At 42.2% G+C, this 25,428-nt stretch overlaps 6 protein-coding genes across 10 annotated transcripts in view; 5 read left to right on the forward strand and 1 right to left on the reverse strand.

Annotated features, from left to right (window-relative positions):
* The first annotated feature begins 209 nt into the window (after nucleotides 1-209).
* On the forward strand, nucleotides 210-2,573 carry LOC119551227 (heat shock protein 75 kDa, mitochondrial). The gene is made up of 3 exons (XM_037860464.1): nucleotides 210-432; nucleotides 495-2,262; nucleotides 2,332-2,573. The coding sequence occupies exons 1-3, from the start codon at nucleotides 300-302 to the stop codon at nucleotides 2,504-2,506; spliced, it is 2,076 nt and encodes a 691-aa protein (XP_037716392.1). The 5' UTR covers nucleotides 210-299; the 3' UTR covers nucleotides 2,507-2,573.
* A 3,251-nt stretch (nucleotides 2,574-5,824) lies between these two features.
* LOC119549208 (V-type proton ATPase 16 kDa proteolipid subunit) lies at nucleotides 5,825-13,079 on the forward strand. 3 transcript variants are annotated; one of them, XM_037857054.1, is made up of 4 exons: nucleotides 5,825-5,975; nucleotides 6,838-6,951; nucleotides 11,339-11,528; nucleotides 11,589-13,079. In XM_037857054.1, exons 2-4 carry the CDS (start codon nucleotides 6,867-6,869, stop codon nucleotides 11,791-11,793), a joined length of 480 nt encoding a protein of 159 aa, XP_037712982.1. In that variant the 5' UTR covers nucleotides 5,825-5,975; nucleotides 6,838-6,866; the 3' UTR covers nucleotides 11,794-13,079. The 3 variants fall into 3 exon arrangements, with proteins under 3 accessions (XP_037712982.1, XP_037712984.1, XP_037712983.1); XM_037857056.1 differs by lacking the exon at nucleotides 5,825-5,975 and adding an exon at nucleotides 6,521-6,649; XM_037857055.1 differs by lacking the exon at nucleotides 5,825-5,975 and having other exon boundaries at nucleotides 6,712-6,951.
* Nucleotides 13,080-14,762: 1,683 nt separating this feature from the next.
* On the forward strand, nucleotides 14,763-15,504 carry LOC119549560. Its single transcript, XM_037857710.1, has 4 exons — nucleotides 14,763-14,813; nucleotides 14,872-15,027; nucleotides 15,086-15,259; nucleotides 15,319-15,504. The coding sequence occupies exons 1-4, from the start codon at nucleotides 14,763-14,765 to the stop codon at nucleotides 15,502-15,504; spliced, it is 567 nt and encodes a 188-aa protein (XP_037713638.1).
* Nucleotides 15,505-17,937: 2,433 nt separating this feature from the next.
* Nucleotides 17,938-18,680, forward strand: LOC119549565. The gene is made up of 4 exons (XM_037857716.1): nucleotides 17,938-17,988; nucleotides 18,042-18,197; nucleotides 18,261-18,434; nucleotides 18,495-18,680. Exons 1-4 carry the CDS (start codon nucleotides 17,938-17,940, stop codon nucleotides 18,678-18,680), a joined length of 567 nt encoding a protein of 188 aa, XP_037713644.1.
* Nucleotides 18,681-20,424: 1,744 nt separating this feature from the next.
* Nucleotides 20,425-21,160, forward strand: LOC119549566. The gene is made up of 4 exons (XM_037857717.1): nucleotides 20,425-20,475; nucleotides 20,529-20,684; nucleotides 20,741-20,914; nucleotides 20,975-21,160. Exons 1-4 carry the CDS (start codon nucleotides 20,425-20,427, stop codon nucleotides 21,158-21,160), a joined length of 567 nt encoding a protein of 188 aa, XP_037713645.1.
* Nucleotides 21,161-21,996: 836 nt separating this feature from the next.
* LOC119549392 (zinc finger protein jing) overlaps nucleotides 21,997-25,428 on the reverse strand; it is a 133,330-nt gene continuing 129,898 nt past the window's right edge. For all 3 annotated transcript variants that reach the window (XM_037857442.1, XM_037857444.1, XM_037857443.1), the window contains exons 4-7: nucleotides 24,787-25,348; nucleotides 24,572-24,719; nucleotides 24,307-24,484; nucleotides 21,997-24,244 (exon numbers count right to left, since the gene is read on the reverse strand). In XM_037857442.1, coding sequence (XP_037713370.1) covers nucleotides 23,800-24,244; nucleotides 24,307-24,484; nucleotides 24,572-24,719; nucleotides 24,787-25,348 — 1,333 coding nt within the window. In that variant the 3' untranslated portion in view covers nucleotides 21,997-23,799. The remainder of the gene's footprint in view (nucleotides 24,245-24,306; nucleotides 24,485-24,571; nucleotides 24,720-24,786; nucleotides 25,349-25,428) is intronic.

Consider the following 25,428-nt stretch of genomic DNA (forward strand, 5'->3'; position numbering starts at 1 on the left):
TAGCTAAGAAATGAAGAAATTAAAAACGCTGGACATTCAGAGATACGCCTAATTTTAGATTTCAATTGATCTATTTTTTGTTATCATCCTCATGAATTATACATTTTTAATTGGGAAGCTAAAATAAGCATTTAAAATAAAAAAAATAATGGATAGGCTTGTCTAGTAATTGAACTAGTTCATTGTCGCTATCGAATATTGACAATCGATTGGTTTGGCCTGCACACATGTGCGCTGGAACAAACATCAGTTGAATAACATTTTAGTTGGCCAAAACACAAAAATCAAGGATCAACAAGATGTCAGTCCGAGCGATGGGAGTGCTGGGCCAGGCGTGCCGCTTCAGCCGCTTTGCCCAAGTGCTGCGGCAGAGCCACCGATCCGCCCCAGCAGCTCTTAATCTCGCCCTGGGATCCCAGCGATCGCCAGCCGGTAAGCCTTTGATTTCGCCAAACCATCTTAACTTTACATAATATCCCTCAAACCATTTGCAGCCCTTCCTCTGCGTCGCTTCTCCACGGAGGCGAAAAAGGCCTCGGATTCGGTGGTGGACAAGCACGAGTTCCAGGCGGAGACCCGCCAGTTACTGGATATCGTGGCCCGTTCTCTCTATTCCGACCACGAAGTCTTCGTGCGCGAACTCATCTCCAATGCCAGCGATGCGCTGGAGAAATTCCGCTACACCTCGCTGAGCGCTGGGGGCGAGAATCTGGCCGGCAAGGATCGTCCACTGGAGATTCGCATCACCACCGACAAGCCACTGATGCAGCTGATCATCCAGGACACGGGCATCGGCATGACCAAGGAGGAGCTGGTCAGCAACCTGGGCACCATCGCGCGCAGCGGCTCCAAGCAGTTCCTGGAGCAGATGAAGGGCAACCAACAGGCAGCCACCTCGGAGGCCTCCTCCAACATCATCGGTCAGTTCGGCGTGGGTTTCTACTCGTCCTTCATCGTGGCCAACAAGGTGGAAGTGTTCACAAGGGCGGCCACGCCCAATGCCCCCGGACTGAAATGGTCAACCGATGGCAGTGGCTCCTATGAGATCGAAGAGGTGCCAGATGTTGAGCTGGGCACGCGGATCGTGCTGCATTTGAAGACCGAGTGTCGCGAGTACGCTGACGAGGAGCGGATCCAGGCTGTCATTAAGAAGTACAGCAACTTCGTGGGATCGCCCATCTTGCTGAACGGAAAGCAGGCCAACGAGATTAAGCCTCTGTGGCTGCTTGAGCCGCAAAGCATCAGCAAGGAGCAGCACCACGACTTCTACCGCTTCATCAGCAACAGCTTTGATGTGCCGCGCTTCACGCTGCACTACAATGCCGATGTGCCATTGAGCATCCACGCGCTACTCTATTTCCCCGAGGGAAAGCCGGGCATGTTCGAGATGTCCCGGGACGGAAACACCGGCGTTGCTTTGTACACGCGCAAAGTGCTCATCCAATCCAAGACAGAGCACCTGCTGCCCAAGTGGTTGCGCTTCGTGAAGGGCGTCGTCGACTCTGAGGACATTCCACTCAACTTGAGCCGCGAGCTGCTGCAGAACAGCAGCCTGATCCGCAAACTGTCTAGCGTGATCTCCACTCGTGTGATCCGTTTCCTGCAGGAGCGCTCAAAGAAGCAGCCAGAGGAGTACGAGGCCTTCTACCGCGACTACGGACTTTTCCTGAAGGAAGGCATTGTAACATCCAGCGATGCGAACGAGAAAGAGGAAATTGCCAAACTGCTGCGATTTGAGTCTTCCAAGTCGGAGACCTCAAGTGGTCGGATGTCCCTGGAGGAGTACTACAACAGCGTTCCCGCAGAACAGCAGAACATCTACTACTTGGCAGCGCCAAACCGCGTTCTTGCGGAGTCCTCGCCCTACTACGAGAGCCTGAAGAAGCGAAACGAGCTGGTGCTCTTCTGCTATGAACCCTACGATGAGCTGGTGCTTATGCAGCTGGGCAAGTTTAAGAGCAAGAACCTCGTATCCGTGGAGAAGGAGATGCGCGAAGAGTCCAAGGAGACATCGGCGGCTACCGACTTTGGTGAGGGCAGTCTGCCGCGTTCGGAGTTGGACGCTCTGATTCCCTGGCTTGAGGAGGAGCTTAAGGGCCAGGTGATCAAGGTAAAAGCCACCTCCCGCCTGGACACCCACCCCTGTGTCATCACCGTGGAAGAGATGGCCGCCGCTCGCCACTTTATCCGCACCCAAAGCCACCAGGTGCCCGAGCAGAATCGATTTGCCCTTCTTCAGCCAGAACTGGAGATCAACCCGAAGTGAGTAGTGCTAGTTGTCTTTCCTTCAAGCCATTTAGAACCCCTTACTTATTTTATACTTTTTTCCAGGCACACCATCATCAAGAAGCTGAACAAGCTGCGCGAGAGCGACAAGGAGCTGGCCCAACTGATCGCCAAGCAGCTCTTCGCCAACGCCATGGTGGGCGCCGGTCTGGCGGAGGATCCCCGCATGCTGCTAACCAACATGAACACGCTGCTTTCGAAGGCTCTGGATAAATACTAGGATGGGGTTTTAAAAGCTCTGTGTAAATCTACTAACTATGTAATAATAATTTGCTTAATTACTTTAATTAAATGTGTTGAAATAGTTTTAACTGAAATTATAAGTCTATAAAATTTACATACAAGGGTGGGTCCATTTTGGTGGCCCAATCTATAGCAATATTGCAAAAGAATCTATTGAAATTGTACCCTATGCACTTGCAAAGGAAAAATACTAAGGTCCAAGGAATAACAAAAGTGATATTTAAATTTTAACAGCCGATAAGCTTTCACTTTCTAGTTCTAACTTTGCTATTATGTGGCAACTCCCAATAACAGCAAATAGGTAAGAGCTGCCAGACTAAGCCAACCTACCGCCGAAGTTCGCATCAGCGATTTTTTTCGACATGAAGAAATGACTACTTGGCTTTAAATTTCTGCAAAATGCCACAAGTCTTATGATTGTTTAATCGTGGTAGTCCAATCAGCTGTTTTAAATTCGAATTTAGGCTGGTGACTGTTACGGTTATCAGAAAAAGACACCCGTTACCGTCAGAATAAATATTGGGTTGGCAAGAAAGTCATGTCGTTTTTTTTCAATATTTTCAAAGATGATTTATTTATATCAGGACTTATAATTAATCAATTATGTATTGGCCGTTTTGTTCGACCACTAATGACCATCTCTCGGGCAGCTGCATAATTCCGCGCTCGAAGAACTTTTGGTCTTTTCCAGCAAAGAATCGAGACAAGTGGTTTTCGACAGCCTCATCTGAATCAAAGTTTTTACCATTCAAAGAGTTTTGAAGAGAGCGAAACAAATGGTAATGTGAAGGTGCTAAGTCCGGACTATAAGGTGGATGTGGTAGCACTTCCCAATTCAGCTCCGTTAATTTTTGCCGAGTGACCAAAGATGTGTGGGGCCTAGCGTTGTCATGGTGAAAGACTATACCCTTGCGATTAGCTAGTGCCGGCTCCTTTTCTTTAATTTTTTCCGCCAAATTGGATAGCTGGCGACAGTACACATCTGAATTGATGGTTTCATTCCGTCCCAGCAGCTCAAAGTGCACTACACCCTTCCAATTCCACCAAACAGACAGCATAACTTTCCTCTGATGGATATCGGCCTTTGATGTGGCTTGGGCTGGCTCATCTTTCTTGCTCCATGATCTTTTTCGTTGGACATTATTGTAAACAACCCACTTTTCGTCGCCAGTAATGATCCGCTTCAAAAAAGGATCGTTTTTAATCCGTTGCAGCAGAGAATAGCAGATGTTGATACGCTTAGTTAGGTGAATTTCCTTTAAGTTATGCGGAACCCAAACATCGAGCTTGCTTACGTAGCCAAGTTTCTTCAAATGGTTTTCAACCGTTGTATGCGACACACTGAGCTTCTCTGACATCTCCCGCGTTGAATAGCGCCGGTTTTCATCCAGCAAAGCCTGAATTTGTTCGTCAAAAACGGCCGATGGTCGACCAGAACGTGGGGCGTCTTTAACTCCAAAATCTCCAAGCCTGAATTTGGCAAACCAGCGCTGACATTGGCGATCACTCATGGCATCTTTACCATACACTTCGCACAATTTTTCGCGAGCTTCGACCGCTTTTTTTCCTTTTCGGAAGTAAAAAAGCAAAATATGCCGAAAATGCTCACTTTGGTCCTCCATGTTTAATTTGCTATAGCTTCCACAAATGTTATCGAATAATTACCAAATTTTCGTCGATAGTACCTAAGACAATAAGCCTAGTACTCAGATCGGCTAAGGGTTTCACTAGGCGAAAAATCTTATTCTTTTTAGTGTGACCGAAGTTTTCAAAGTTCACCCGCCATACATGTGGCATGGTCTTACTGTCAAGCAGCTGGGTTTGTTGACAAACGGAAAACAAATCAATTGGAGCAATTTAAAAAAGAAGAGTCTGCTGGTGCACAAAGAAATTAAAATAAAAATAAATGAAATTGTCAACGAATGTTTTAATTTATGAAAATTAGAAGCTTAAGGCTTCCTTCTCGTCCCACGGATGCTTCGCCATCTTTCCCGCGCCATCTGTAGTCCAGCTCCGAGCTGGCCAATAATGGCTGGTAATGGCTCCTCCAGCTGTCCCTTTGCGGGCGACCTTATTTCCTCCTCCCTATAGAAGCCGGCGCATCCTCTATCTCCGCTCCATCACCAGCTGCCAAGTAGCTGGTGAAGGAGGAGTCCTCAATGGAGAGCTCGTCGGAGATCGAGCGATGTTCCATGTTCCTTCCCACTGGGATTCTCTAGTGGATCCCCTCCAGCGCTTCAACTATTCAGCGGATTTGCCCCGTTGTGGTATTGCTTCCTGTCGGTCAAGTCCCACAACAATGGACAACACCTTGAATTAGCCGTCCTTTTTCATCTGCACTGACCTTTAGCCGTTTTGGGTGTTTTTCTTCCATTTTTAATTTTTAAATTCCCCACCGCTTCTGCACGAACACCGCCAAAGATTAAATTTCTTATTCTTTGGGCCGCGGCTAACGGCGTTCATCGAAAATTCACTCGCGAAATCTGGTATTTTTTTTGGTATTTCCTTAGCTCATCTGAGTACCGCGCTGAAAAACAGACCCGACGAAAACCTTTAGCCGCCTGTTTGCCTCTCGCTCACTCCTATGGTTAGCTCGCGGTTTTCGTCGATGTGAGTACTAGGCTATAAGCTTTAAAACGATACTAAAAAGTGTGACCCTGGTGCTCGATTAGTCGTAAATAAATTAGATTAAAAACGATTACTAAAAAAAACGACATGACTTTCTTGCCCACCCAATAGTTAATAAATGGATTCACTTAAAATTTGCAATGAAAAGTAGTTCCTGTGTGCTAAAACGATCTACATTGTATAATTTTTGGTTACTTGTTAGGGCCTTGTATTCAACCCAACAAAGTCGTCCAGAAACCAAAAACTTCACATAAAAAAAAGTCAACATTTTTGTGACGCTTTTTCATATACAATTTTTGGTTTTGGACGACTTTTTGTTAGGTGGATTACTAGGCCTAAGCTTGAAAAGATTCATTGAAAATACAAAGCACAAAAGTACGAAAAGATGCCGGTGGAAGTGTTTTTATATTGCATTTATAATTAAAAACATGAACCAGTCAATTTCACGTAAAAAGATCTGGTTCCGATGAAAGAGAAAAGTTCAATTATATATGTATGAATGGTTATTTTTTATAATACAGGCGGGTTTATCATTTTATTGCGCGCTTCCTTTTTAACGATGAGTATGAAAGCGGTATTTTTGTTGGTATTTTCTTGTAGTGCGAACAGTCTTAGTTCGTTTTGACTCTATCTGTGTGGCAACGCTGGTCCAAATATCGCACCAATCCGCCCCCGTGACTAAAGTTTATAAAAGCAAAGCTAGAAAACTCGTTGGCGTTCAGTATCCGATCCGCGCTTTTAAGCAGCAAGCCAGCAGCAGCAACCCGAAGAGGCCAGCCACAGAGCAGCGAATTGCTTTTAATTAGATTTCTAATCACGTGAGTGAAAAAGCAAAGTCAAAAGATAGGCGGTCATGTGAGGCAAGCCCTGCGGAAAAGTTTTGGCCTGCGATAAATCATGCTGCTGCGACAACTTCAATTAAAACAGAGTTTAATCAGCGAAAAAAAAAATTGTACAATATTTTCTGCCACGACATACACACACACACACACACAGGCAGGCCACTCGCAGCCAATGGCAATGAGAACTCGCTTGTGGGTGTGCGTTTTGCGCGCAGGGCGAACATTTAACGGAGACTAAAGGATCCTATAGCTAAAAGCTAAGAATTACTTTTGCAAAAATGAAGAAAACGAAGTTTTCAGCAACTTTCATGTGATTGTGTGTGCATGTGTAATTTTCCAGACCGTTGTCATTGCCAATTGGACTTACTTTCCGTTCATGTGAGCCCGTTCTGTCATGCGCTCACTCTCTTACGCACACAGGCACATGACTTGCACACACACACAAGGAACACAAGCAAAATTCGATAAACCAACGAGTGCCTCTCGCTCACTCTCTCCCAGTTCTGGTCTTTGGCCACTCCACTCGCACTCGCTCCGTTCGGCGCTCTCTCACTTTTATAAAGTATATTTAAGTATATTCCGCGAGCGGCCACTCGCAATTCGTTCGCAGCAGCAGCAGCATTGGTCGCGGAGCAGCGTAAAATACCCACGTATATAGCACATATATTGTACATATAATAAAAATACTTTGTTTCAACTCGAAGCAACGCATACATATAACGAGCGCGCATAACATTCAGCCGTGCAAAACGCCGAACAAAAAAAAAAAATAGAAAAAAAAAACTACAGTGCAATCAGCGAAACCGAATTAAAATCTCGATTTTTCGATCATTTGTAGCCTAAAAAACACACAACAAACAAAGCAAAATGTCTTCTGAAGTGAGCAGCGACAACCCCATCTATGGCCCCTTCTTCGGAGTTATGGGCGCCGCCTCCGCCATCATCTTCTCGGGTAAGTTTAAATCGGAACTCGGATTCCGGACTAGAATTAAGGATGCCATGCCCATGCCGTGAAAAATCGAACATTTTGTGTGGCGTAAAAGGTGGAAGAAGAAGAAGAGGAGGAATAGGAAGAGCGGGGAGCCAGCTTGTAGGTGTGCGGGCGCCTTTGTATGTGGTAGTAACGCGAAATAGCGGCAAGTGTAGACAAATGGTGTACGAACACGGGACTAACCCACACAAAGGAAGCAAATTGCTCGCTTGTATGCGCGTGACCAGCAGAAAATCGAACTTGCTTTCAGATTAGCAAACTCGCCTTTGATTCGAAAAATTTTCCCCTTTATTTACAACTTGTAGAATTAGCAATTTTAATTACGCTTATTTCGCAGTGGCCAAGTTGAAAAAAAGAAATTTCGCCTTTTCAGCATGCTAAAAACGGCATTACTCATACACACACACACACACATGGGGGCACAGCGCTCTCTCGCTCTCCCGAGCGCTGCGCACTCTCGCACTTGGTGGCATTGAGCGCGTGTGTATGAGTGCGAGAACAGTTACTGTTTTTGGTGAAGTTTATGAAGCGCGCTTTCCTTTTCTCACAACAGTCACAAGACTGCGGAGTGTTGCCATATTGAAGTTTTTTCATCTTATGGGTTAGAGCATGGGCAAACAATAGAGCAGAAACCCTATAGTGGAAGATAAATCCGGGCTTCGAACTCTTGGTAAACCCAATCAACTGACAGCATATGACCCGCGTTATGCGGAAGTCACATGCCGAAAAAAAAATGAGAAACCTTACAAAAATCATGTCAATATACAACATTTCCTTATCGCACTCTTTCCAAGCCCAATTAGCTGACAATTTATGACTCAATATGAAAGATCTTTTGTTCGGCTTTGGTAATCACATGCCCAAATCGTTAACTGCATGATCAATTGAGTTTTAGCCCACATCACATGGCTAGCTGACGATCTTTTCCAGTGGCGGCTTATCATGGCCACTCATTCGCTGTTACTGCTGATAAGTGGCTTATTTACCAATTTACTTGGCCAAGATAAGATAGCTAGTTCCTAAGCGAGTGTCGCAAGACCAACTTGAGGCATTGTATGGGGAAAGAACAGCGAGCACGCGCTGCCGTTTATGAGAGCCAAGTTTAGGCTGCCCCACACTGCATTCCACTAATTTCGACCCATTTGTGACGCAATCCTTATGTCATGCCTTGTAACTTGTCTTGTGATTTGCGCCTGAGCCCCCCCACCCCCGCCACAGTATTTTGATAGTCAAGAAGAAGAGGGCTTCCTGCCTTGTTTACTTGGCCCATTATCATCGCTCTATGAGTACAAAGTTATCTGACTTTATACTGCTTATGCAATTAGAGTCAATAGCATAAATCAATTTTCAGCTTTTTATCACCAGTGACAGTAACGCTGATCTGGCAACGCCGCTTCACGATCACATGAGGTTGGGGGAATGAGAGTTCCAGTTACTGTTCTCTCCCGCTCTTTTACTCATTTTCAGCTGGCAACTGCAGTTATTTTGTACTTTCCATGGCAGATAAACTGACTCACTGCACTGAGAACAATGGGCGTTGCTTTGAGCTGCGGTTTATCAGCACTTGCCGCCACTTGGAATGCTGGCCCACATCCTCGTCTCGCACTGGGCTAAAAATACCCAAGTTGCCACGAAAATCCTTCACACAATGACATTCAGCAGCAGCTCCAGCATACTCGAGCACGCACACACACACACACTCCCACGCTTGCCTGCGCAATCGCAGTAGCCGAAATAGTAGTAGATATACATATGGATAATGGTAGTAGCCTAGTAAATTATGTAAAAATGGTTATGCTAACGCATAATTTTCTGTCACACGTGACGAATAGCCATTATTTGGAAAATCCCCCGACTTTGACACAAGCTCACACAGACATGAACAAAATAATTGGGATGCTGCTGTGTGAGTGAGCGAACGTCTTTCAATTGTATTGCATTTTAATCAATGAACGACTGGAACTCGACAAGGGTCACCCTGTTTCGCTGGTACAGCCTAGAATGGGTATAGACTGAGGGTTATCTTATCTTATCTTCCTGTTTCCCGTCCGAATTCTTGCCGCATGCAGGAAAGATTATAAAAACAAACAGACACCTGCAGCGTTAATTGGTCCGTCATGCATTTCTTTTGACTATAACCTGGTTCATCCAAAATTCGCCTCTATTCTCAATGTTCTGTTCTCTTCGTTCTGTTTTCTGCTCACTCAACTGTGACGCCTTCAATTTGTTTTTGTTTTGTTGGGGGGTTTCTTTCTTTTCTTTTCACTTGATGCTGTGTTTTGCCAGTCTCTTGCTATCTCCCCCGTTTTATAATTATCTACGAATGTGCTGGCAGTTGTTGTTGTTATTCCTGATTCCCAGATATTTTCTTTTTTTTATTATTTATTTCAACGCCCACAGAAATGTCTGCGATGCCGTCTGTCGCTTGATAAATGCCATGTTCTGGTGTGTGTGAGGGGTTATTTAAAATGCATGGCAGCAGCAGAAGGAGCAGTTAAAAGGCAAAAAACAAGTCAATGCCATTCAAGCTTTTTCAGTTATTATTTGTGAATTTGAATGCGGCGACAATACAGCTGAAAAAACGTCAATGCCAAAGCGAAACACAGATACAATCGTGGTGTGTACACACTGGCACACCTGCCAGCTGCACGCATGATTTTCGCATACACAGAAAACAAATCAGCTTAATATCATGATAAGAGAACCCTTAAAATCATTTTCAGATTCCACTTATGTTCAAGTAAATTAGTTAGTAAATTGTTTAATACAGCCCCCGTTTTCAAAGGAATTTGTTCTTATTATACTGGAACTCTTGACAACTGACTCAGAATTGATAATATCCTAGTAATTTGATTTTCTATGTGTACATTCAAGGTGAACCACGTGGCGAAAGTGCAAAAGAACAGTGCTGAGTCAATACCCCATATCCCTCGTCTTTGCCTTAATTGTTCCTCAATGAATTTTAGCCCATGTTAATGCCATTTCACGCAATGCGGGCCACCAAACGCACTATATTATTTCTGTACTTGGTGTTCGGACAATTCGATTTTTTTTTTTCGGGATGTGTGCGTGCTTTTGTGACGACAGCCTCGACCTCATAGATTCGGTGTGCTCGTGCTAGACGCATAGATATCTCTTGTGGTTATAACAAATTGTCTATTCAAGTTCGTTCTGGTTTTTTTCATTACCATTTCCCATCACTTTCCTGTTCAGTGACGTAGACGGCAAACATTGAGCGAAAGCAAAGCTACTCATAATTTATAGAAATTATTATTCAAGAAGATTCCGAGCGTTTCCAAGCCATTCCGTTCCTCTGAATTAAATACCAGTCATATCTTGGTTTGGGGCGGAAAATTAGTAATTAACATGGAATCACATGACATGGGGGATATTTTCTCTCCCGCTCCGTCAACTCTGAATACACCCATATCATTGAGTGTCGGTTTAGATTGTGGTATGCGTGCAGCTTAATTCGATTTATCAGCCCTCTCACAAACACACGAACAGTCCATTGACCGTCATTTGAAACTGGTTTTGTACTTCAATTAATGCCCCATCGATACACAAAATGTGTACATTATACATAGAATCTCTCGCCACCGAATTGTCTGTGTATAATGGACACCACCGATCTGATCCACCTGGCCCATATAATATAATACCTGTTGTATAAACTTTAGCTTGGCCTTATCAATATTTGCCTGACTTTTCGAGAGAGAGAAAGAAAGAGAGAGCTAGTAATAAAACTCGCCGATTTGGGAGCGGAATGTCGGAATTTGCGAGAGAAGCAGGTTTTTATTGCTCTCCGCAGAAACTTTTGGGGGTGGGGACTTTGGGGGGTTTTTTCAGCAAACAACGTCAGTTATGGGCGATCATGTGACTGCTAACTGTTACGCCCGCGGCGAGAGTTGGAGCAATTGATAGCCAATCTTAGTTGGTTAGTCATCTCCAAAATGCTGAGCAAAACAGTGAGTTATGTAATGCTATGAAATGGTAGTTGGAATATTACGATCTTATTAGTTCAGCTTTAATGGATCGTTTAATTTAAGCACAAAATTTGGAGAAACAAAGAAAAAAAGCCATGTTTAATGCAAAAAGAAAATATATGCTTGAAGTAGTACTAATTGGAAGTCTCACAGAAATCTCTTTTGTTAAAATTCGAGAATTGGGAAATGTACGTTAGAAAGCATCAATAAAAGTCAACCGAATTTCGCCCAAAGGATTTCTGGTATATATTGATAACCTTTGCCTTGTAGTCTTGCCACACAAATATGTTCGAGATCGGGAAGACTGGCAAACTCTAATGGAATAACCCACTAATTATACTACCCTTGAATCTCCCCCCTAGCTCTGGGCGCTGCTTATGGCACTGCTAAGTCTGGTACCGGTATTGCTGCCATGTCAGTGATGCGTCCTGAACTGATCATGAAATCCATCATTCCTGTGGTCATGGCGGGTATCATTGCCATTTACGGTCTGGTGGTGGCTGTGCTCATTGCCGGCGCGCTGGAAGAGCCCTCAAAGTACTCACTATACAGGTAACTATCGACTCACACCCCCGCCATCGATTCAATTCATTAACATGTGCCGATCCTCAGGGGCTTCATTCACTTGGGAGCCGGTTTGGCGGTGGGCTTCTCTGGCCTGGCAGCCGGTTTTGCGATCGGCATCGTGGGAGACGCCGGTGTCCGTGGCACAGCACAGCAGCCCAGACTGTTCGTCGGCATGATCCTGATTCTCATCTTCGCCGAAGTGTTGGGTCTCTACGGCTTGATTGTGGCCATTTACCTGTACACGAAATAAATCAATCAATGCAAACACACAACAACAAATAGACAAACGGCGCCCAGCAATCAGCAAACACCAAACAGCAAGGCTGCTGCAACAACATCAGCAGCAGCAGCAGCAGCTTCAAGGGGAGCAGGTAAAATTGTGTCAACCAACCGTCGAGCAACATGCAATGTGCAACTTCCAACCAGCAACATTAACTCGAGCAGTGCGTGTGCGGGGCAACCCAGGCGGGGGCCGTTTGTACATAGGAAGAACAACCAAAACCAGTCCTGCCGGGCTGCAGGATTCCGCCATGCACTGTGCCCATTGGTGGCCGCCAATTTGCACCTGTTGCTCCCCAGTTCACCTCGATTTGCTGGCGCGTGGTTTAGCTTAGTTATTTTCCGTTCAAAATCAGTCTTAAACATGAGGAAAACAATTTGCAGTTAAGTTCATAAAGTTGTAATAATTATGATTTTTGCTATATCAAGAAATCCTTCTCTTTTACTTATTATTTTGCGCTCCACAATTTTGTGTGCTCTTTGTTATTTGTTTTTTCCATTATTATTATTAAATAATGTTTAGTGTATATGTAAAGTTCGTTAAACAAAAAGAAAAAAAATTGTAAAGAAATCAACAACCAACAACAATTGTCAGAAGAAACTTTGTACATTTGCATTGAGCCTGACGTGGCTGCAACAAAATCAGATCAACAAATTTAGCGAAAGGGCCAAAACAACAACAAACAAACAAGCAGCAGCAACAACATCAATGCTTCCGCTCGCTGTCATCCGGCGCGACATCGTACCGCTCTCCGCCGCTTGCCGCTGTTTGGGCGCACTCCGCCCCCCTAAAATTGGTGGGCGGGGTGGAAGCTCAGTACGGCGGGAGCTGGAGAGTTGTTGCTGGACGGCTGGGCGGGATGCGGACGCTTGGCAATACTTTAACGTCAACTGCGAAAAACCAACTACATGCAATCATTCACACACACACACAAAAAAAAACCAACACACACACACATACAAAATGTAACTAAGTCCTATGTTTATTTTTAATTATTGTTCAATTCTAAGAATAATATATTAAAAATTAATAATAATAAATTATATATATAATTATGATTTTTTGTGATAAGAAAAAGATGGTAATACAAACAATTACGGTATTGATATACATAATATATACAAAATATATATATATTTAAACAAGAACAAGAAATCATAAACAATTATACATATTAACATGAGAAAGTTGTTATAAAACGTACGAAACAATACAAATCAAGTGAATGAATGTACTGCGAAAAAACTGAGAAAAAACAAAATACTGCAAAATAACAACAACCACAACACACAATTTTTCCGCTGTTATTGTATAGTAAAGAAAATATTATATATATAAAATATATATTATGTATAAAATATTAACAAGAAATTGTAGTAGCAAAATTATAAACCAACAAACAAGAATACCAATAACAAAAGTCGTGCAAGCAGAACCCAAAAAAGCGTAGACGAATGTTGCAAATGAAACTCATACCAACAAGAACAAGAACAACAACAACAAACGCATTAGCAACACGAAATCTACTACAAAAATCCAACAAAAAAAAATTGTAAAATCCCAACAAATTAGAAGTTATAAGCAGCAACATCAAAACCAAACCACAACAACATCAGATCGACATGTATAGTAGCATTAGACAAATAACAACATCAATTTGTAAGGGAGGCCCGACAAGCAGAACGATCCCGACCCGAGAAGGTAGCACATTCCACCGCCCGTTGGACGCCGATGCATTCGTGATGCTGAGAATGCGGAGGAGCTCAACCTGTGCAGTGGCGCTATCTTCCCGGAGCCTGGGTCGCTCCGCTTGCGCGTGCCTCCCGACCACCACAAGAATGCGACCACAACAGAAATGCACAAAAGACAACTGCATATACACAACTTGTGCACACAATTAGCAATTGTATATAAATATGTGACGTTGCCAATCGAATCCGATCAATCAAACACTCCCCACATCCGCCACCGTAATGTAGCAGCGCCCGTGTTGCGTTCTCATCGGGAAGCGGCTGGGGGAATCTGAGTAATTCGGTTGATAATTGAAGTTTATTATTGTTAGCCGTAATGCGATCCAATTGTGTCACGAATTCTTATTGTTATTTGTTTAAGTTGCATGCACCCATCACTATCCTACCTATACATGTGACCGACGGTGAGGTTTTAGAAACTGTAACTGTGTATTCGAAACAACATATAAAGCAAGTAAACAACCATCAACAACAGACATTGTATGAAATAAATTGTAATTTCTAATTTCCAAAAATAAAGCATCTTTTAATGGGCGGGCTTTCTAAAAAACTAAAAAAACATTTAGGAATTCATTTATTCGAGTCCCAGCATATCTAGTCATGCGTGGAGATCTGGTCTACTGGATCTTTAACCTATACAATTAATGAATTAATGAACCATCAACATATAAAAACACCTGTTACTCATTTAGTAAAAGGGTATATACGATTCGTCGGAAAGTATGTAACATGTTGTAGGAAGTGTTTCTGACCATATGAAGTATATAAATTGTTGATCAGGATCTTTAGGTCTGTACGTATGAACGCTGATATCTCGAAAACTATATAAGCTAGATGAAGCATGCAGATTCTAGGGGTTCCTGCGCAGCATAACTTTGGTGTGCAATTTCGTAAACAGCCTATTGGCTGCATGCATATCTCCATCTCCCTCGCACACACTTTAGCTGAGGTAACGACTACAGCGTTCTCTCTTGATTTTTTGTTCCAACGTTCTTTTCTTGGATTCAACCAAACTCAAATATACAATACGATTTCTTTATTGGCATTTGGTAAATTAATTAATGTAACAAATAATTATCATATTTCTAAATATAGATACCTGATATTCAGTTAATTACATATTATAAATCGATTTATTGATCGGTTAATGCTAAATTCATTATAATCCCATTGCTGTCAGTTACAAAAATGCTATTCGGGGTACTGGTGTTTCTGATCAGCTGCTTTGCTTGGCAATTGGTAAGATTTCAAACTCTTAGCTTAGGATACCAAACCAAATACCTTTATTTTTCCTAAGACGGAATCCCAGTTGGTTTATAAGCTCACCAAGATGGAGTGCCAAGTCAATCAGACGCGTGTTAGCAACGTCTCATGCCACGTGAAGGCGATCAACTGGAATATGGCGGTGGTGAACATGGATTGCTTCATGATTATGCCGTTACAGAACCCAGTTGTAAGACAATGTTAACATTTTTCATAGAAGCTGATGTGAAAGACCTAATATTTTTCAGATTCGAGCACAGGTTTTTATGAAGGATTACAGTAACCAGTACAAACCTTTCCTAGTTGATGTTTCAATCAAAATGTGCGAGGTGATTGAAAAAAGGAACTTCATACCTTATGGCGTCATTATATGGAAGTTGTTTAAGCGTTTCACTAATGTAAACCACTCCTGTCCTTTTTCGGTATTTCTAGAGCACCGGGCCTTTCTTGAGTGATTGCCCTACAGTTTTTTCAATTACAGGGCCAGCTTACAGCCCGCAATGGATATCTAGACACCAGTCTTCTCCCGCCGTTTCCCCTAGGATTCTACCAAGTCAGTTTGATAGTTGTGGACTTCAATTCTACAAATAAGGACTATGTAGGCACTATGAAGTTCTACCTACAAGTTATGGATCAGATTAAAAGCAAAAAAATTCCGAGAGCATAGTTTTTGGGACGGCAGTCCCAGTCAAGTTTTTATATAAGCCGATTGGTATTGCATTACAAAAACTTGGAATTGCTTATTTTAAAATAAATTCCGATAAACTCCGAATCTCCATCATAAAGCTATGTACAGATTTTAAAAACCAATTTCAATTCAAGAAAAATTTTTACAGAATGACTTGAATGTTTCAAACCATCTAACACTGTTTGATTCATAGTGATTTAGGGCCATTTTCTCAAGTTCCGGATAAAATTTCCCAGACAGATAAAGTCCTGTTGAGATAATGTATTTTTTTGAGCGACAATGTGAGAGCTTACTCCTTGTGGCACTTGCATGATTATACCCAGTTGCTTTGCTTGGCAAATGGTGAGGTTTCGAACTAATTTTATGATAAAACTATATACTTGTATTATCCCATAAGTCGAAAGCTCAGTTGGTTTACAAGTTTAAACAAGGAAGAACGCTATAGTCGAGTACCCCGACTATCAGATACCCGTTACTCAGCTAAAGGGACCAAAGGGAAATGGAGATATGCAAGCAGCAGAGCGAGATTGAAATGCGCCACCTACCGGCGGTAGACAGATTTAAGCGTTGTGGGCGTTAGAGCGGGCGTGGGAAAGTTTTTCTTGGATCAATCGATAGGTATTGACAAGACCAATACATTTCGGTTTAAATTGTGGGCGCCACAGGCTTGGGCGGTTTGTGGGCGTTAGAGTGGGCGTGGCATATTCGCGTGACAAACTTGCGCTGCGCTCAAGCCTACGGAATCTAAATCTGAAATCCCATTTCTCTATCTTTGATATTTTCCGAGATATCCGCGATCATGTTTACGTTTTTTTGAAGTTTGTGGGCGGTTTGTGGGCGTTCAAGTGGGCGTGGCAAACTTTTTTTTAGGTCAATCGATAGGTATTGATGAGAACAATACATTTCAGTTAAAATTTTTATTCTAGCATGAAAACTGTAGGAGCCACAGTTTTGGGCGGTTTGTGGGCGTTAGAGTGGGCGTGGCACTCTGCTGAAATAAACTTGCGCTGCGTAAGAAGCTCAGGAATCTGCACGCCTAATCTCAATAGCCTAGCTCTTATAGTTTCCAAGATCTCAGCGTTCATCCGGACGGACAGACAGACGGACAGACGGACAGACGGACATGGCTAGATCGACTCGGCTAGTGATCCTGATCAAGAATATATATACTTTATGGGGTCGGAAACGCTTCCTTCTGCCTGTTACATACTTTCCGACGAATCTAGTATACCCTTTTACTCTACGAGTAACGGGTATAAAAATAGAGTGTCAAAAAGTCGCATGCCACGTTAAGGCGATCAGTTGGAATGTGGCTGTGGTAAAGATGGATTGCTCCTTGATTATGCCTTAACTGAATCCAGTTGTAAGACAATGTTTCAGTATTTCACACAAACCGATATGAAAGCTTTTATTTTCCAGATCCGGATTTAGTTTTTTATGAAGGACTTCAGTAACCAGTACAAGCCTTTCCTAGTTGACGTAATAATTTCAATTTATGCGATGTGAGTGACAGTATCACCTGAATTGTAATGCGGGCGGCAGAAAGATTTAAGCGTTATGGGCGTTAGAGTGACGCGTGGTTGGGTCAATCGATAGGTATTGATGAGAACAATAGACTTCAGTTAAAATTTTTATTCAAGCATTAAAATTGTAGGAGCCACAGTTTTGGGCGGTTTGTGGGCAAGGCACACTGATGAAACAATCTCGCGCTGCGCAGGAATCTCTAGAATCTGCATGCCTAATCCCAGTATTGCAGCTCTTATAGTTTCCGAGATCACAGCGTTCATACGGACAGACGGACATGACTATGTCGACTCGGCTACATACTTTATAGGGTTTGAAACGCTTCCTTCTACCTGTTACATACTTTCCGACGAATCTAGAACACCACCATACTATATCAAACTGAACAAATGTTTCAAAACAAGAAATGCCTTGAATACTGTAATCTCCGTACGTCTGTTGGTTATGATCTCGAAAAGAACAAAAGCTAGAAAGTTGGGATTTCACATGCAGGTTCTGTGGGTCCCTGCGCAATGCTAGTTTGTTTTAGCCGAGTGCCACGCCCACTGTAACGCCAATATCGCTAAGATATTGTTCCAGTACTAATTTAAATTTATTTTGTTGCGCCATGCTATCTAAATGCTGAGAATCGTACAAAACGTGTTGTTATTTTAAATGCTATGACTGAGGTCTATATTAGTTGAACCATCAAAAAAAAAAAAGTTATTTTATTAATAATTTAATAGTAATTGTTAACGCAAAAATTTTTGAACCATGATTAGTATTCATGTGTGTTTAGCAGAACTATCGTAAGAATTCAATCAGTCATCGGCATTATGCTGAACGCGGGCATTGATCATCATGTTATAAAATAAAATTATTAAAATCCGCGCGCTGTCAGTTGCAAAAATGAGATCCGCGGTACTGGTTTTTCTGGGCATCTGCTTGGCTTGGCAAATGGTGAGGGCTTAAACTCAGTTTCAAACCACTTAATATCTTTATTATCCCGCAAGTTGGAGGCTCAGTTAGTTTACAAGCTCACCAAAGTAGAGTGCCAAGTTAATCAGACGCGTGTTAGCAATTTCTCATGCCACGTGAAGGCGATCAATTGGAATATGGCGTTGTTAAACATGGATGCCTTCGTGATTATCCCTTTACTGAATCCAGTTGTAAGACAATGTTAACATTTTACATAAAATCTAGTGTGAAAGATTAAATACTATGTTTTTCAGATTCGAACGCAGGTTTTTAAGAAGGATTACAGTAACCAGTATAAGCCCTTCCTAGTTGACGTTTCCATCAAAATATGCGAGGTGATTGAAAAAAGGAACTTCATACCTTATGGCGTCATTTTATTCAAGATTATGAAGCGTTTCACTAATGTAAACCACTCCTGTCCCTTTTCGGTATTTCTAAAGCACCGGGTTTTTCTTGTGAGATTGCCCTTAAAGTTTTGTTAATTGCAGGGACCGCTAACAGCCCGCAATGGATATCTAGACACCAGTCTTCTTCCGCCTTTTCCCCAAGGATTCTACCAAGTCAGTTTGATAGTTGTGGACTTCCATTCTACAAATAGGGACTATGTAGGCACTGTGAAGTTCTACCTACAAGTCATGGATCACATTAAAAGCAAAAAAATTCCGAGTGCATAGTTTTTGGGACGGCAGTTCACGTAGTGACAAGTCGCACATGAGAGTATATACGATTTTTATATAAACCGATTGGTATTGCATTACTAAAAATTTGTTTATTTTACATGAAACTCCAGAAATTGTGAAAAAAAATCATCACAATACAAAACTCCATCGAAAAGTTATTAAATGTACAGAAATTAAAAAACCAATTCAATTCTAGGAATATTTTTACAGAACTACTTGATTGTTTCAAACCATCTAACACTGTTTGATTCATAGTGATTTAGGGCCGGTTTCTCGAGTTCCGGCTAAAATTTCTTAGACATATAAAGTCCTGTTGAGAGAATGTATTCTTTTAAGCGTGAATCTGAAAGCTAACTCCTTGTGGCACTTGCATCATTTTACCCGTTACTCGAAGACTAAAAGGGTATAATGTATTCGTCGGAAAGTATGTAATTATGTATGTGTATATTCTTGGTTAGGATCACTAGCCGAGTCGATCTAGCCATATCCGTCTTATCTTATGTCCGTCTGTTCGTATGAACGCTGAGATCTCAAAAAATACCTATCTAAATGGTGAATTTCGTACCAATCGCCTGGCCATTTTAAAAGATATGACTGACTATTCCATCGATGATCAGGTATTATTATGTTCTGCGCGGCCGTTAATCATACAGTTTCGATATAAACATATTTTAAATCGTTTTAGTGGATTTTCCATAATAAAATCATTAAAATCCGCTCTGGTTCCGGTTTCTGGGCAGTTGCATTGCTCGGCAAATGGTGAGGTTTCGAAATAGTTTTAGGATAAAACTAAAGACTTTTATTATCCCGCAAGACGAAAGCTCAGTTGGGTTACTAGTTTAAACAAGGAAGAACGCTGTAGTCGAGTACCTCGACTATCAGATACGCGTTACTCAGCTAAAGGGACCAAAAGGAGATTAAGATATGCAAGCAGAACAGCGAGATTGTTATGCGCCACCTACCCGCGATCTCAATAAATGGTTATATAGGCGGCAGACAGATTTCAGCATTAGTAGATTTGGGGTGCAAACTTTTTTTGAGTCAATCGGTAGGTATTGACAAGATTTCAGTTAAATTTTTATTTCTAGCACTGAAATTGTGGGCGCCACAGGCTTGGGCGACTTGTGGGCGTTAGAGTGCGCGTGGCATATTCACGTAGCAAACGTTCGCTGTTTACAAGGCTACGGAATCAAATATCCGCGATCAGATTTACGATTTTTTGAAGCTTGTCGGCGGTTTGTGGGCGTGGCAAACTTTATTGTTTGTTGTTGGGATGTCGCATGCAGATTCTGTGGGTTCCTGCGTAGTTTGTTTCAGTCTTAAGTCTGTATGGCCCCACATTGTTAAAAATATTGTTTCAGTATAAATTTAAATTGGTTTTGCTGAGCAATAGCTATCTAAATGCTGAGAATTGTACCAATCGCATTGTTATTTTAAATGTTCTGACTAAATTATATATTAATTCAACGATAAAAAAAAGAATAGTTATTTAATTAATAACATTTTACATATTTTATTTTACACTCGCCTTTTGTTAATCATGATGCAAGAATTTTTGAACCATGACTAGTATACATGTGTGTTCGGCGAAGAACTATCGTAGGAATTCCATCAGTCATTAGGCATTATGCTGAACGCGGCCATTGATCACTCGGTTTCGATTAAAACATATAATTAATCGTTTTAATGGTTTTTCTATAATAAAGTCATTCAAATCCGCTCACTGTCAGTTGCGAAAATGAGATCCGCGGTGCTGGTTTTTCTGGGCATCTGCTTGGCTTGGCAAATGGTGAGGTTTTAAACTCAGTTTTAAAACACTTAATATCTTTATTATCCCGCAAGTTGGAGGCTCAGTTAACTTACAAGTTTACCAAAATTGAGTGCCTAGTCAATAAGACTCGGGTTAGTGACGTCACATGCCATGTTAAGCCGATCAATTGGAATATGGGTGTGATAAACGTGGATGCCTTCTTGATTATACCTTTACTAACTCCAGTTGTAAGACAATGGTTATATTTTCCATACAATCCGATGTAAAAGCCTTTATTTCCTAGTTTCGGGTGCAGTTTTTTAAGAAGGACTACAATAACCAGTACAAGCCATTCCTAGTTGACGTTACCATTAATATGTGCGAGGTGATTGAAAAAAGGAACTATATACCTTATGGCGTCATCGCGTGGAAGTTGTTGAAGCGGTTCACTAATGTTAACCACTCCTGCCCTTTTACGGTATTTCTAAAACACCGGATTTTTCGGTAGTAATAGTCCTTAAAATTTTTCAAACTACAGGGCCAGGTAACGTGCCGCGACGGATATCTGGATACCAGTCTTATTCCACCGCTTCCCCATGGATTCTACCAACTCACTTTAACAGTTATGGATTTGAATTCTACCGATATGCACTATGTAGCCACAGTTAAGTATTTCCTACAAGCCATGGATCGGATTAAAAGCAGAAAAGTTCCCAGAGCATAATTGGATAGATCCAATAAATGTTCCAATTTTGACCGCTGATTTTAGATTAAAAACGTATAATAACAGTGATTTGGTCCAGTCCCCTCGCTAAGGTCGAAATAAAACTACGAAGCTAGCATATTACTTGTTTTCATATATTTTTCTTTCCTCAGCGCGTTACATTTTCTTCGGGTTCAGAATCTGTTTGAGTCCACTTGTACATACTATGTTGTGTATATAGAGTTCAATAATATATATATGTATATAATTCTTTTGATTACATTAGTTACATTCGAAGCAAGACCGCTGCTGTTGTGGTTGTGTTTGCGCCTTGGATTTGGCCAGAACTGATTCCGAAATCAACTAGGACATACCTCGAAATAACCGAATGTTCAGAAATACTTCTCCTGTATACTTGTGTGTATGTACGCCTGTTAATTACCATAATTATGAGTTCTTAATTAATTTCTGTCTGCAATTCATTAAAGCGGTTGTAATATTTAAATTATGGTTATGATATTGAATATATATCTCGTATTCGATAAACTAATCTATGTACAAACTCAAACTGAGCTGAGGGCTAAAGGCAAATGCATATTTGGATTATCGTCTCGGAAGGTTCCTCCGAGGGGATCGAAAAGGAAAAGCAAAGGTGAACGTAGTTTAACTGGATCGCTGCTTATCCTACAGACTGTACGCAATATTAGCAAAATATGGAATTAGCCTACGGTTTCCCCTTGTTTGTTTCTGTGTACTACTCGTGTATCGTGTATACTTTCCCTTGTTTCTCGGCTCTGCCCTGTTCGGATCTACGGATCTAGGGTTATCTGCCCTATAACGCTGCACCTATATACTCTCTTCGCTCTAGAAAACTTGTCTCGAAAAATTCTTTTGTGTGTTTTATGCTTGCAAAAATTTGAGGTAGTTTTATTTTATTTTTAAATTTTTTTCCTTTGCTTCTCATGGATTCTTGTTTGATACTTATTACCATTAGTTTTAGATTTCTCCTTCTTCATTGTTTGCAGTACAAAGCGTTGAACAACTGGGGCGAAAGGCATCGAAAGACTAACCGAATGGAAGAGTCAACTAAGCTTGATCGGCGATTATCGTAAGAGTATTGCTTTAAATCATGTATATGGGCAGTGATCTAGAGATTCCCTGCCTGCTCTCTGGATATATGTGGATATACACGTACATTTATATATATTTTTCAATCTTCCTTATAAGCTTAAACTAGTTGGGGGGCACAGAGACGCATCTACAGCTACTTAAGACAACACACAGATATATTTGATATACTCGACTCTTGGCGAGCCATTATTGTGCAACAAAGGGAAAGTGCTCGAGCTGGAATTAGGGGTGTGGCATTAATAATTACTTCTGGCTCCGCTCATTTCGCACACTAAATTAATCAGTCGTTCTTAACAACTGTGTTCTTGTTGTTCATTACATTTTTGGCAGTGATGAGTACTCTTGTTTTCATGTTTTTCGGCTCTTGATTCAAAATTTACTTACTTTTAACACGTATAAATTCATTGGCATACAAAATTATAAATTACGGTTACCGTTTCACTTTATATGCTTCGAATGTTGGGTTTGCCAATCGGATATGTACACAAAATAGAACAGTATGTGAAGGATCGTGGTTTTTCAGCATCGAAATCGCTTTCTGTTCGTCCGTAAAATCATAAAAAATGAAAACATAAGGGGTTCTTTTGTTATATTTTCCTTGTTGATTGTTGATTTTCTTTAACTTTATTTTGCGTATTTTACTTGGGTTTGCCTTGGCTAAGTTCTAAATGAATAGTTTTAATGTAAGTTTAAAAGCGAAACTAGTTAATATTATACTATTTACATTATGCATTATTGCCGTCTCCTCAAATCTTCACAAAACGAACTAGAGACGCTGATGAATTGGCGAAAGTTGCATTCGAATTCGATTTGCACTAAATTAATGGATAATCGTCTTGGGCTTGGGTCTAACTTAGGCTTAAAACTGTTTGCATTGCTGTTCGAGTTGAGTACAAAATGTTTTACAAATATTTCTCGTATTTTGTAGCGGTAAATGCTTCAAGTCTTGTGTTCTTCCACTCCACTTCACTATACTTAAACTAAAACTGCTCAGTTGTGTGCGTAGTTTTTCCGCTTTCAGTGTAAGTTTGGCCAGTTTCTAAGAGTAGAATTCAATACGATGAGGGGCAACAAAACGAAAACGAAATTTAACTTTAAATTTTAAAATAGATCAACATAAAATTGGCTTTCAAACAAGTCTTGTACAGTCGGGCATCTCCACATAAATCTCTACTAAATGTACACTTTAAGAACTAAATTATAACTATAACTCTAGAAATTAGGACATTTGTTCATAACAGCACTTGCTGGAACGCGCGGGTGGGTTACGATAAGGTGGCCACTAAATGCTCCTGACTCTCAATCCTGCTTCCATCCCGAAATATGTACAAGGATCTATTGGGATCAACAAACTAAACGGCTGGTTATGCAGACCAAACACAACAAAAATGAACAAAGCGGGAGTACTGATAGTTCTATACATAAGTGGATATATACGTAGGTAGTACCTTACACTAACTAGTCTACTTGTCACTGTTTACTCGTTTGTCGTTTAATTACTTAGGGAATACTATAAATCTGCCAGGGCCCTAAATGGGCACCAGGGCGTCCGTTGGAACCAGCTGCTCCCTCGCCGACGGCATAACTTTGGGTGGTTTTCGCGGGTGCTTGCGGCGTTGCTGCATTTGCAGCTTGGCGATGCTTAGTACCTGCTGATAGCTGGACACCGTCTCGCAGCTCGCACTGCGCGAACTACTGCCGCCGTCTTCCTCCTCCTCATCATCATCATCGTCGGCCTCTTCGTCATCTTGATCTCCATCCTCCTCGCAGTCGCTGCCGCTCAGCTCGCCGACTTGCTGCTCATTTACATTGTAACTGTCGGCAAATAGCTGGGAGTCATAGCGCAACCGGAAGGCCGTGCTAAGCAGACTGTCCACGCGCGTCTTTTCAGCTGGCCGCATCTGTTTGATGTGCAGTACCTTGGTGTGCTGGCGCGTCCGATTCGAACATTCCGGTAGCCATTCGTCGGAGATGCTATTGAAGGGAGGAAGAACAGTAAACATCTGGGCCAAAGACTGTGCTTTAGATTAACTCACATTTCGCGCGGGGACCAGCGCACGAAGCACTCGTAGCCGCCCTGGCTGTTGCGCCTTCGCATCAGACACTGACCCTGAAACTCGATGGCCTGGGCTCCGTTCGTGAGTGTGCTAATCTGGCGCAGGCGGTGCTGCAGCCCCTCCATGATGCCCGTGTCGAAGAAGTCAAACATGCGAGCTGAAAGTTAATAAATCGAATTAGTATCTTGTAGTTTCACCGTAAAGATCAGTAGATCTGTTTAATCAACTAATTATTTATACTAACCAGAGAAGGGCTGTCGGCGATATCTGAGCTTCTTGCCATTCTTGCGGAGCTGTTTGGGCACAGGTGGATCTGAGGTGCGCTTGCTCGTGCTCTCCTTGGCATTGTCCGTGGCATTAAAGTGGTTGTTCACATGCTTTTGCAGCGCCAACTAGAAGAAGATAATAACACTCAGAGTTATAGAGGTTACATACAAAATGTATGCGATTGGTACTCACCTGTGAGCCGAACCGCAGGCCGCAGCCCTCGACGATGCACTTGAACTGCTTGGAACCACCGTGGGAGAGCACGTGTCGTTCCAGCCAGCGTCGCGAACAAGACTCCTTGTTGTACACCTTGCAGCCCACCCAGAGGCAAGCGAAGGGGCCTGTCTGCGTGTTGACGTGGTGCGTCTGCATGTGGTCCAGCAGCTTTGAGTTGCTCTCGTGCTTCTTGTTGCACTTGTCCCAGTAGCAGACGCCGTCGTGCCGCTTTCCGCCCTTTCCGCCTGCCCCTGCTCCCGCCGGGAAGCGGATGGTCTTTGGTTGCGAGAGGATCGGCGAAATGGCGCTCTTCGGCAGACTTTTGCTGGTGGCCTCGACCATCGCAATGTCCACCTCAGTGCTGGGCGGAATGTAGGCTGCCGTGGAGGTTGAACAGGAGGGCGACGGAGCTGCAGAACTGTCGTCCGGTGAGGCGGGAGAAGGTGCATTGCTGGCCAGTGAGTTGCTGTCGGAGGCGGAGGAGGAGGCACTGCTCGCTGCAGTGGTAGGTGGTCCCACAGAGGCGGATTTGGAGGAACTAGTATTGAAAATTTAATAAATTAATTTATGATGAATGCTTACAAGATCCAATATATTCTTTTTGCAACCCTGCAGAAA

Source organism: Drosophila subpulchrella, chromosome 2R (genome assembly GCF_014743375.2).
Source record: "Drosophila subpulchrella strain 33 F10 #4 breed RU33 chromosome 2R, RU_Dsub_v1.1 Primary Assembly, whole genome shotgun sequence".
In the NCBI taxonomy this organism is placed as follows: domain Eukaryota; kingdom Metazoa; phylum Arthropoda; class Insecta; order Diptera; family Drosophilidae; genus Drosophila; species Drosophila subpulchrella.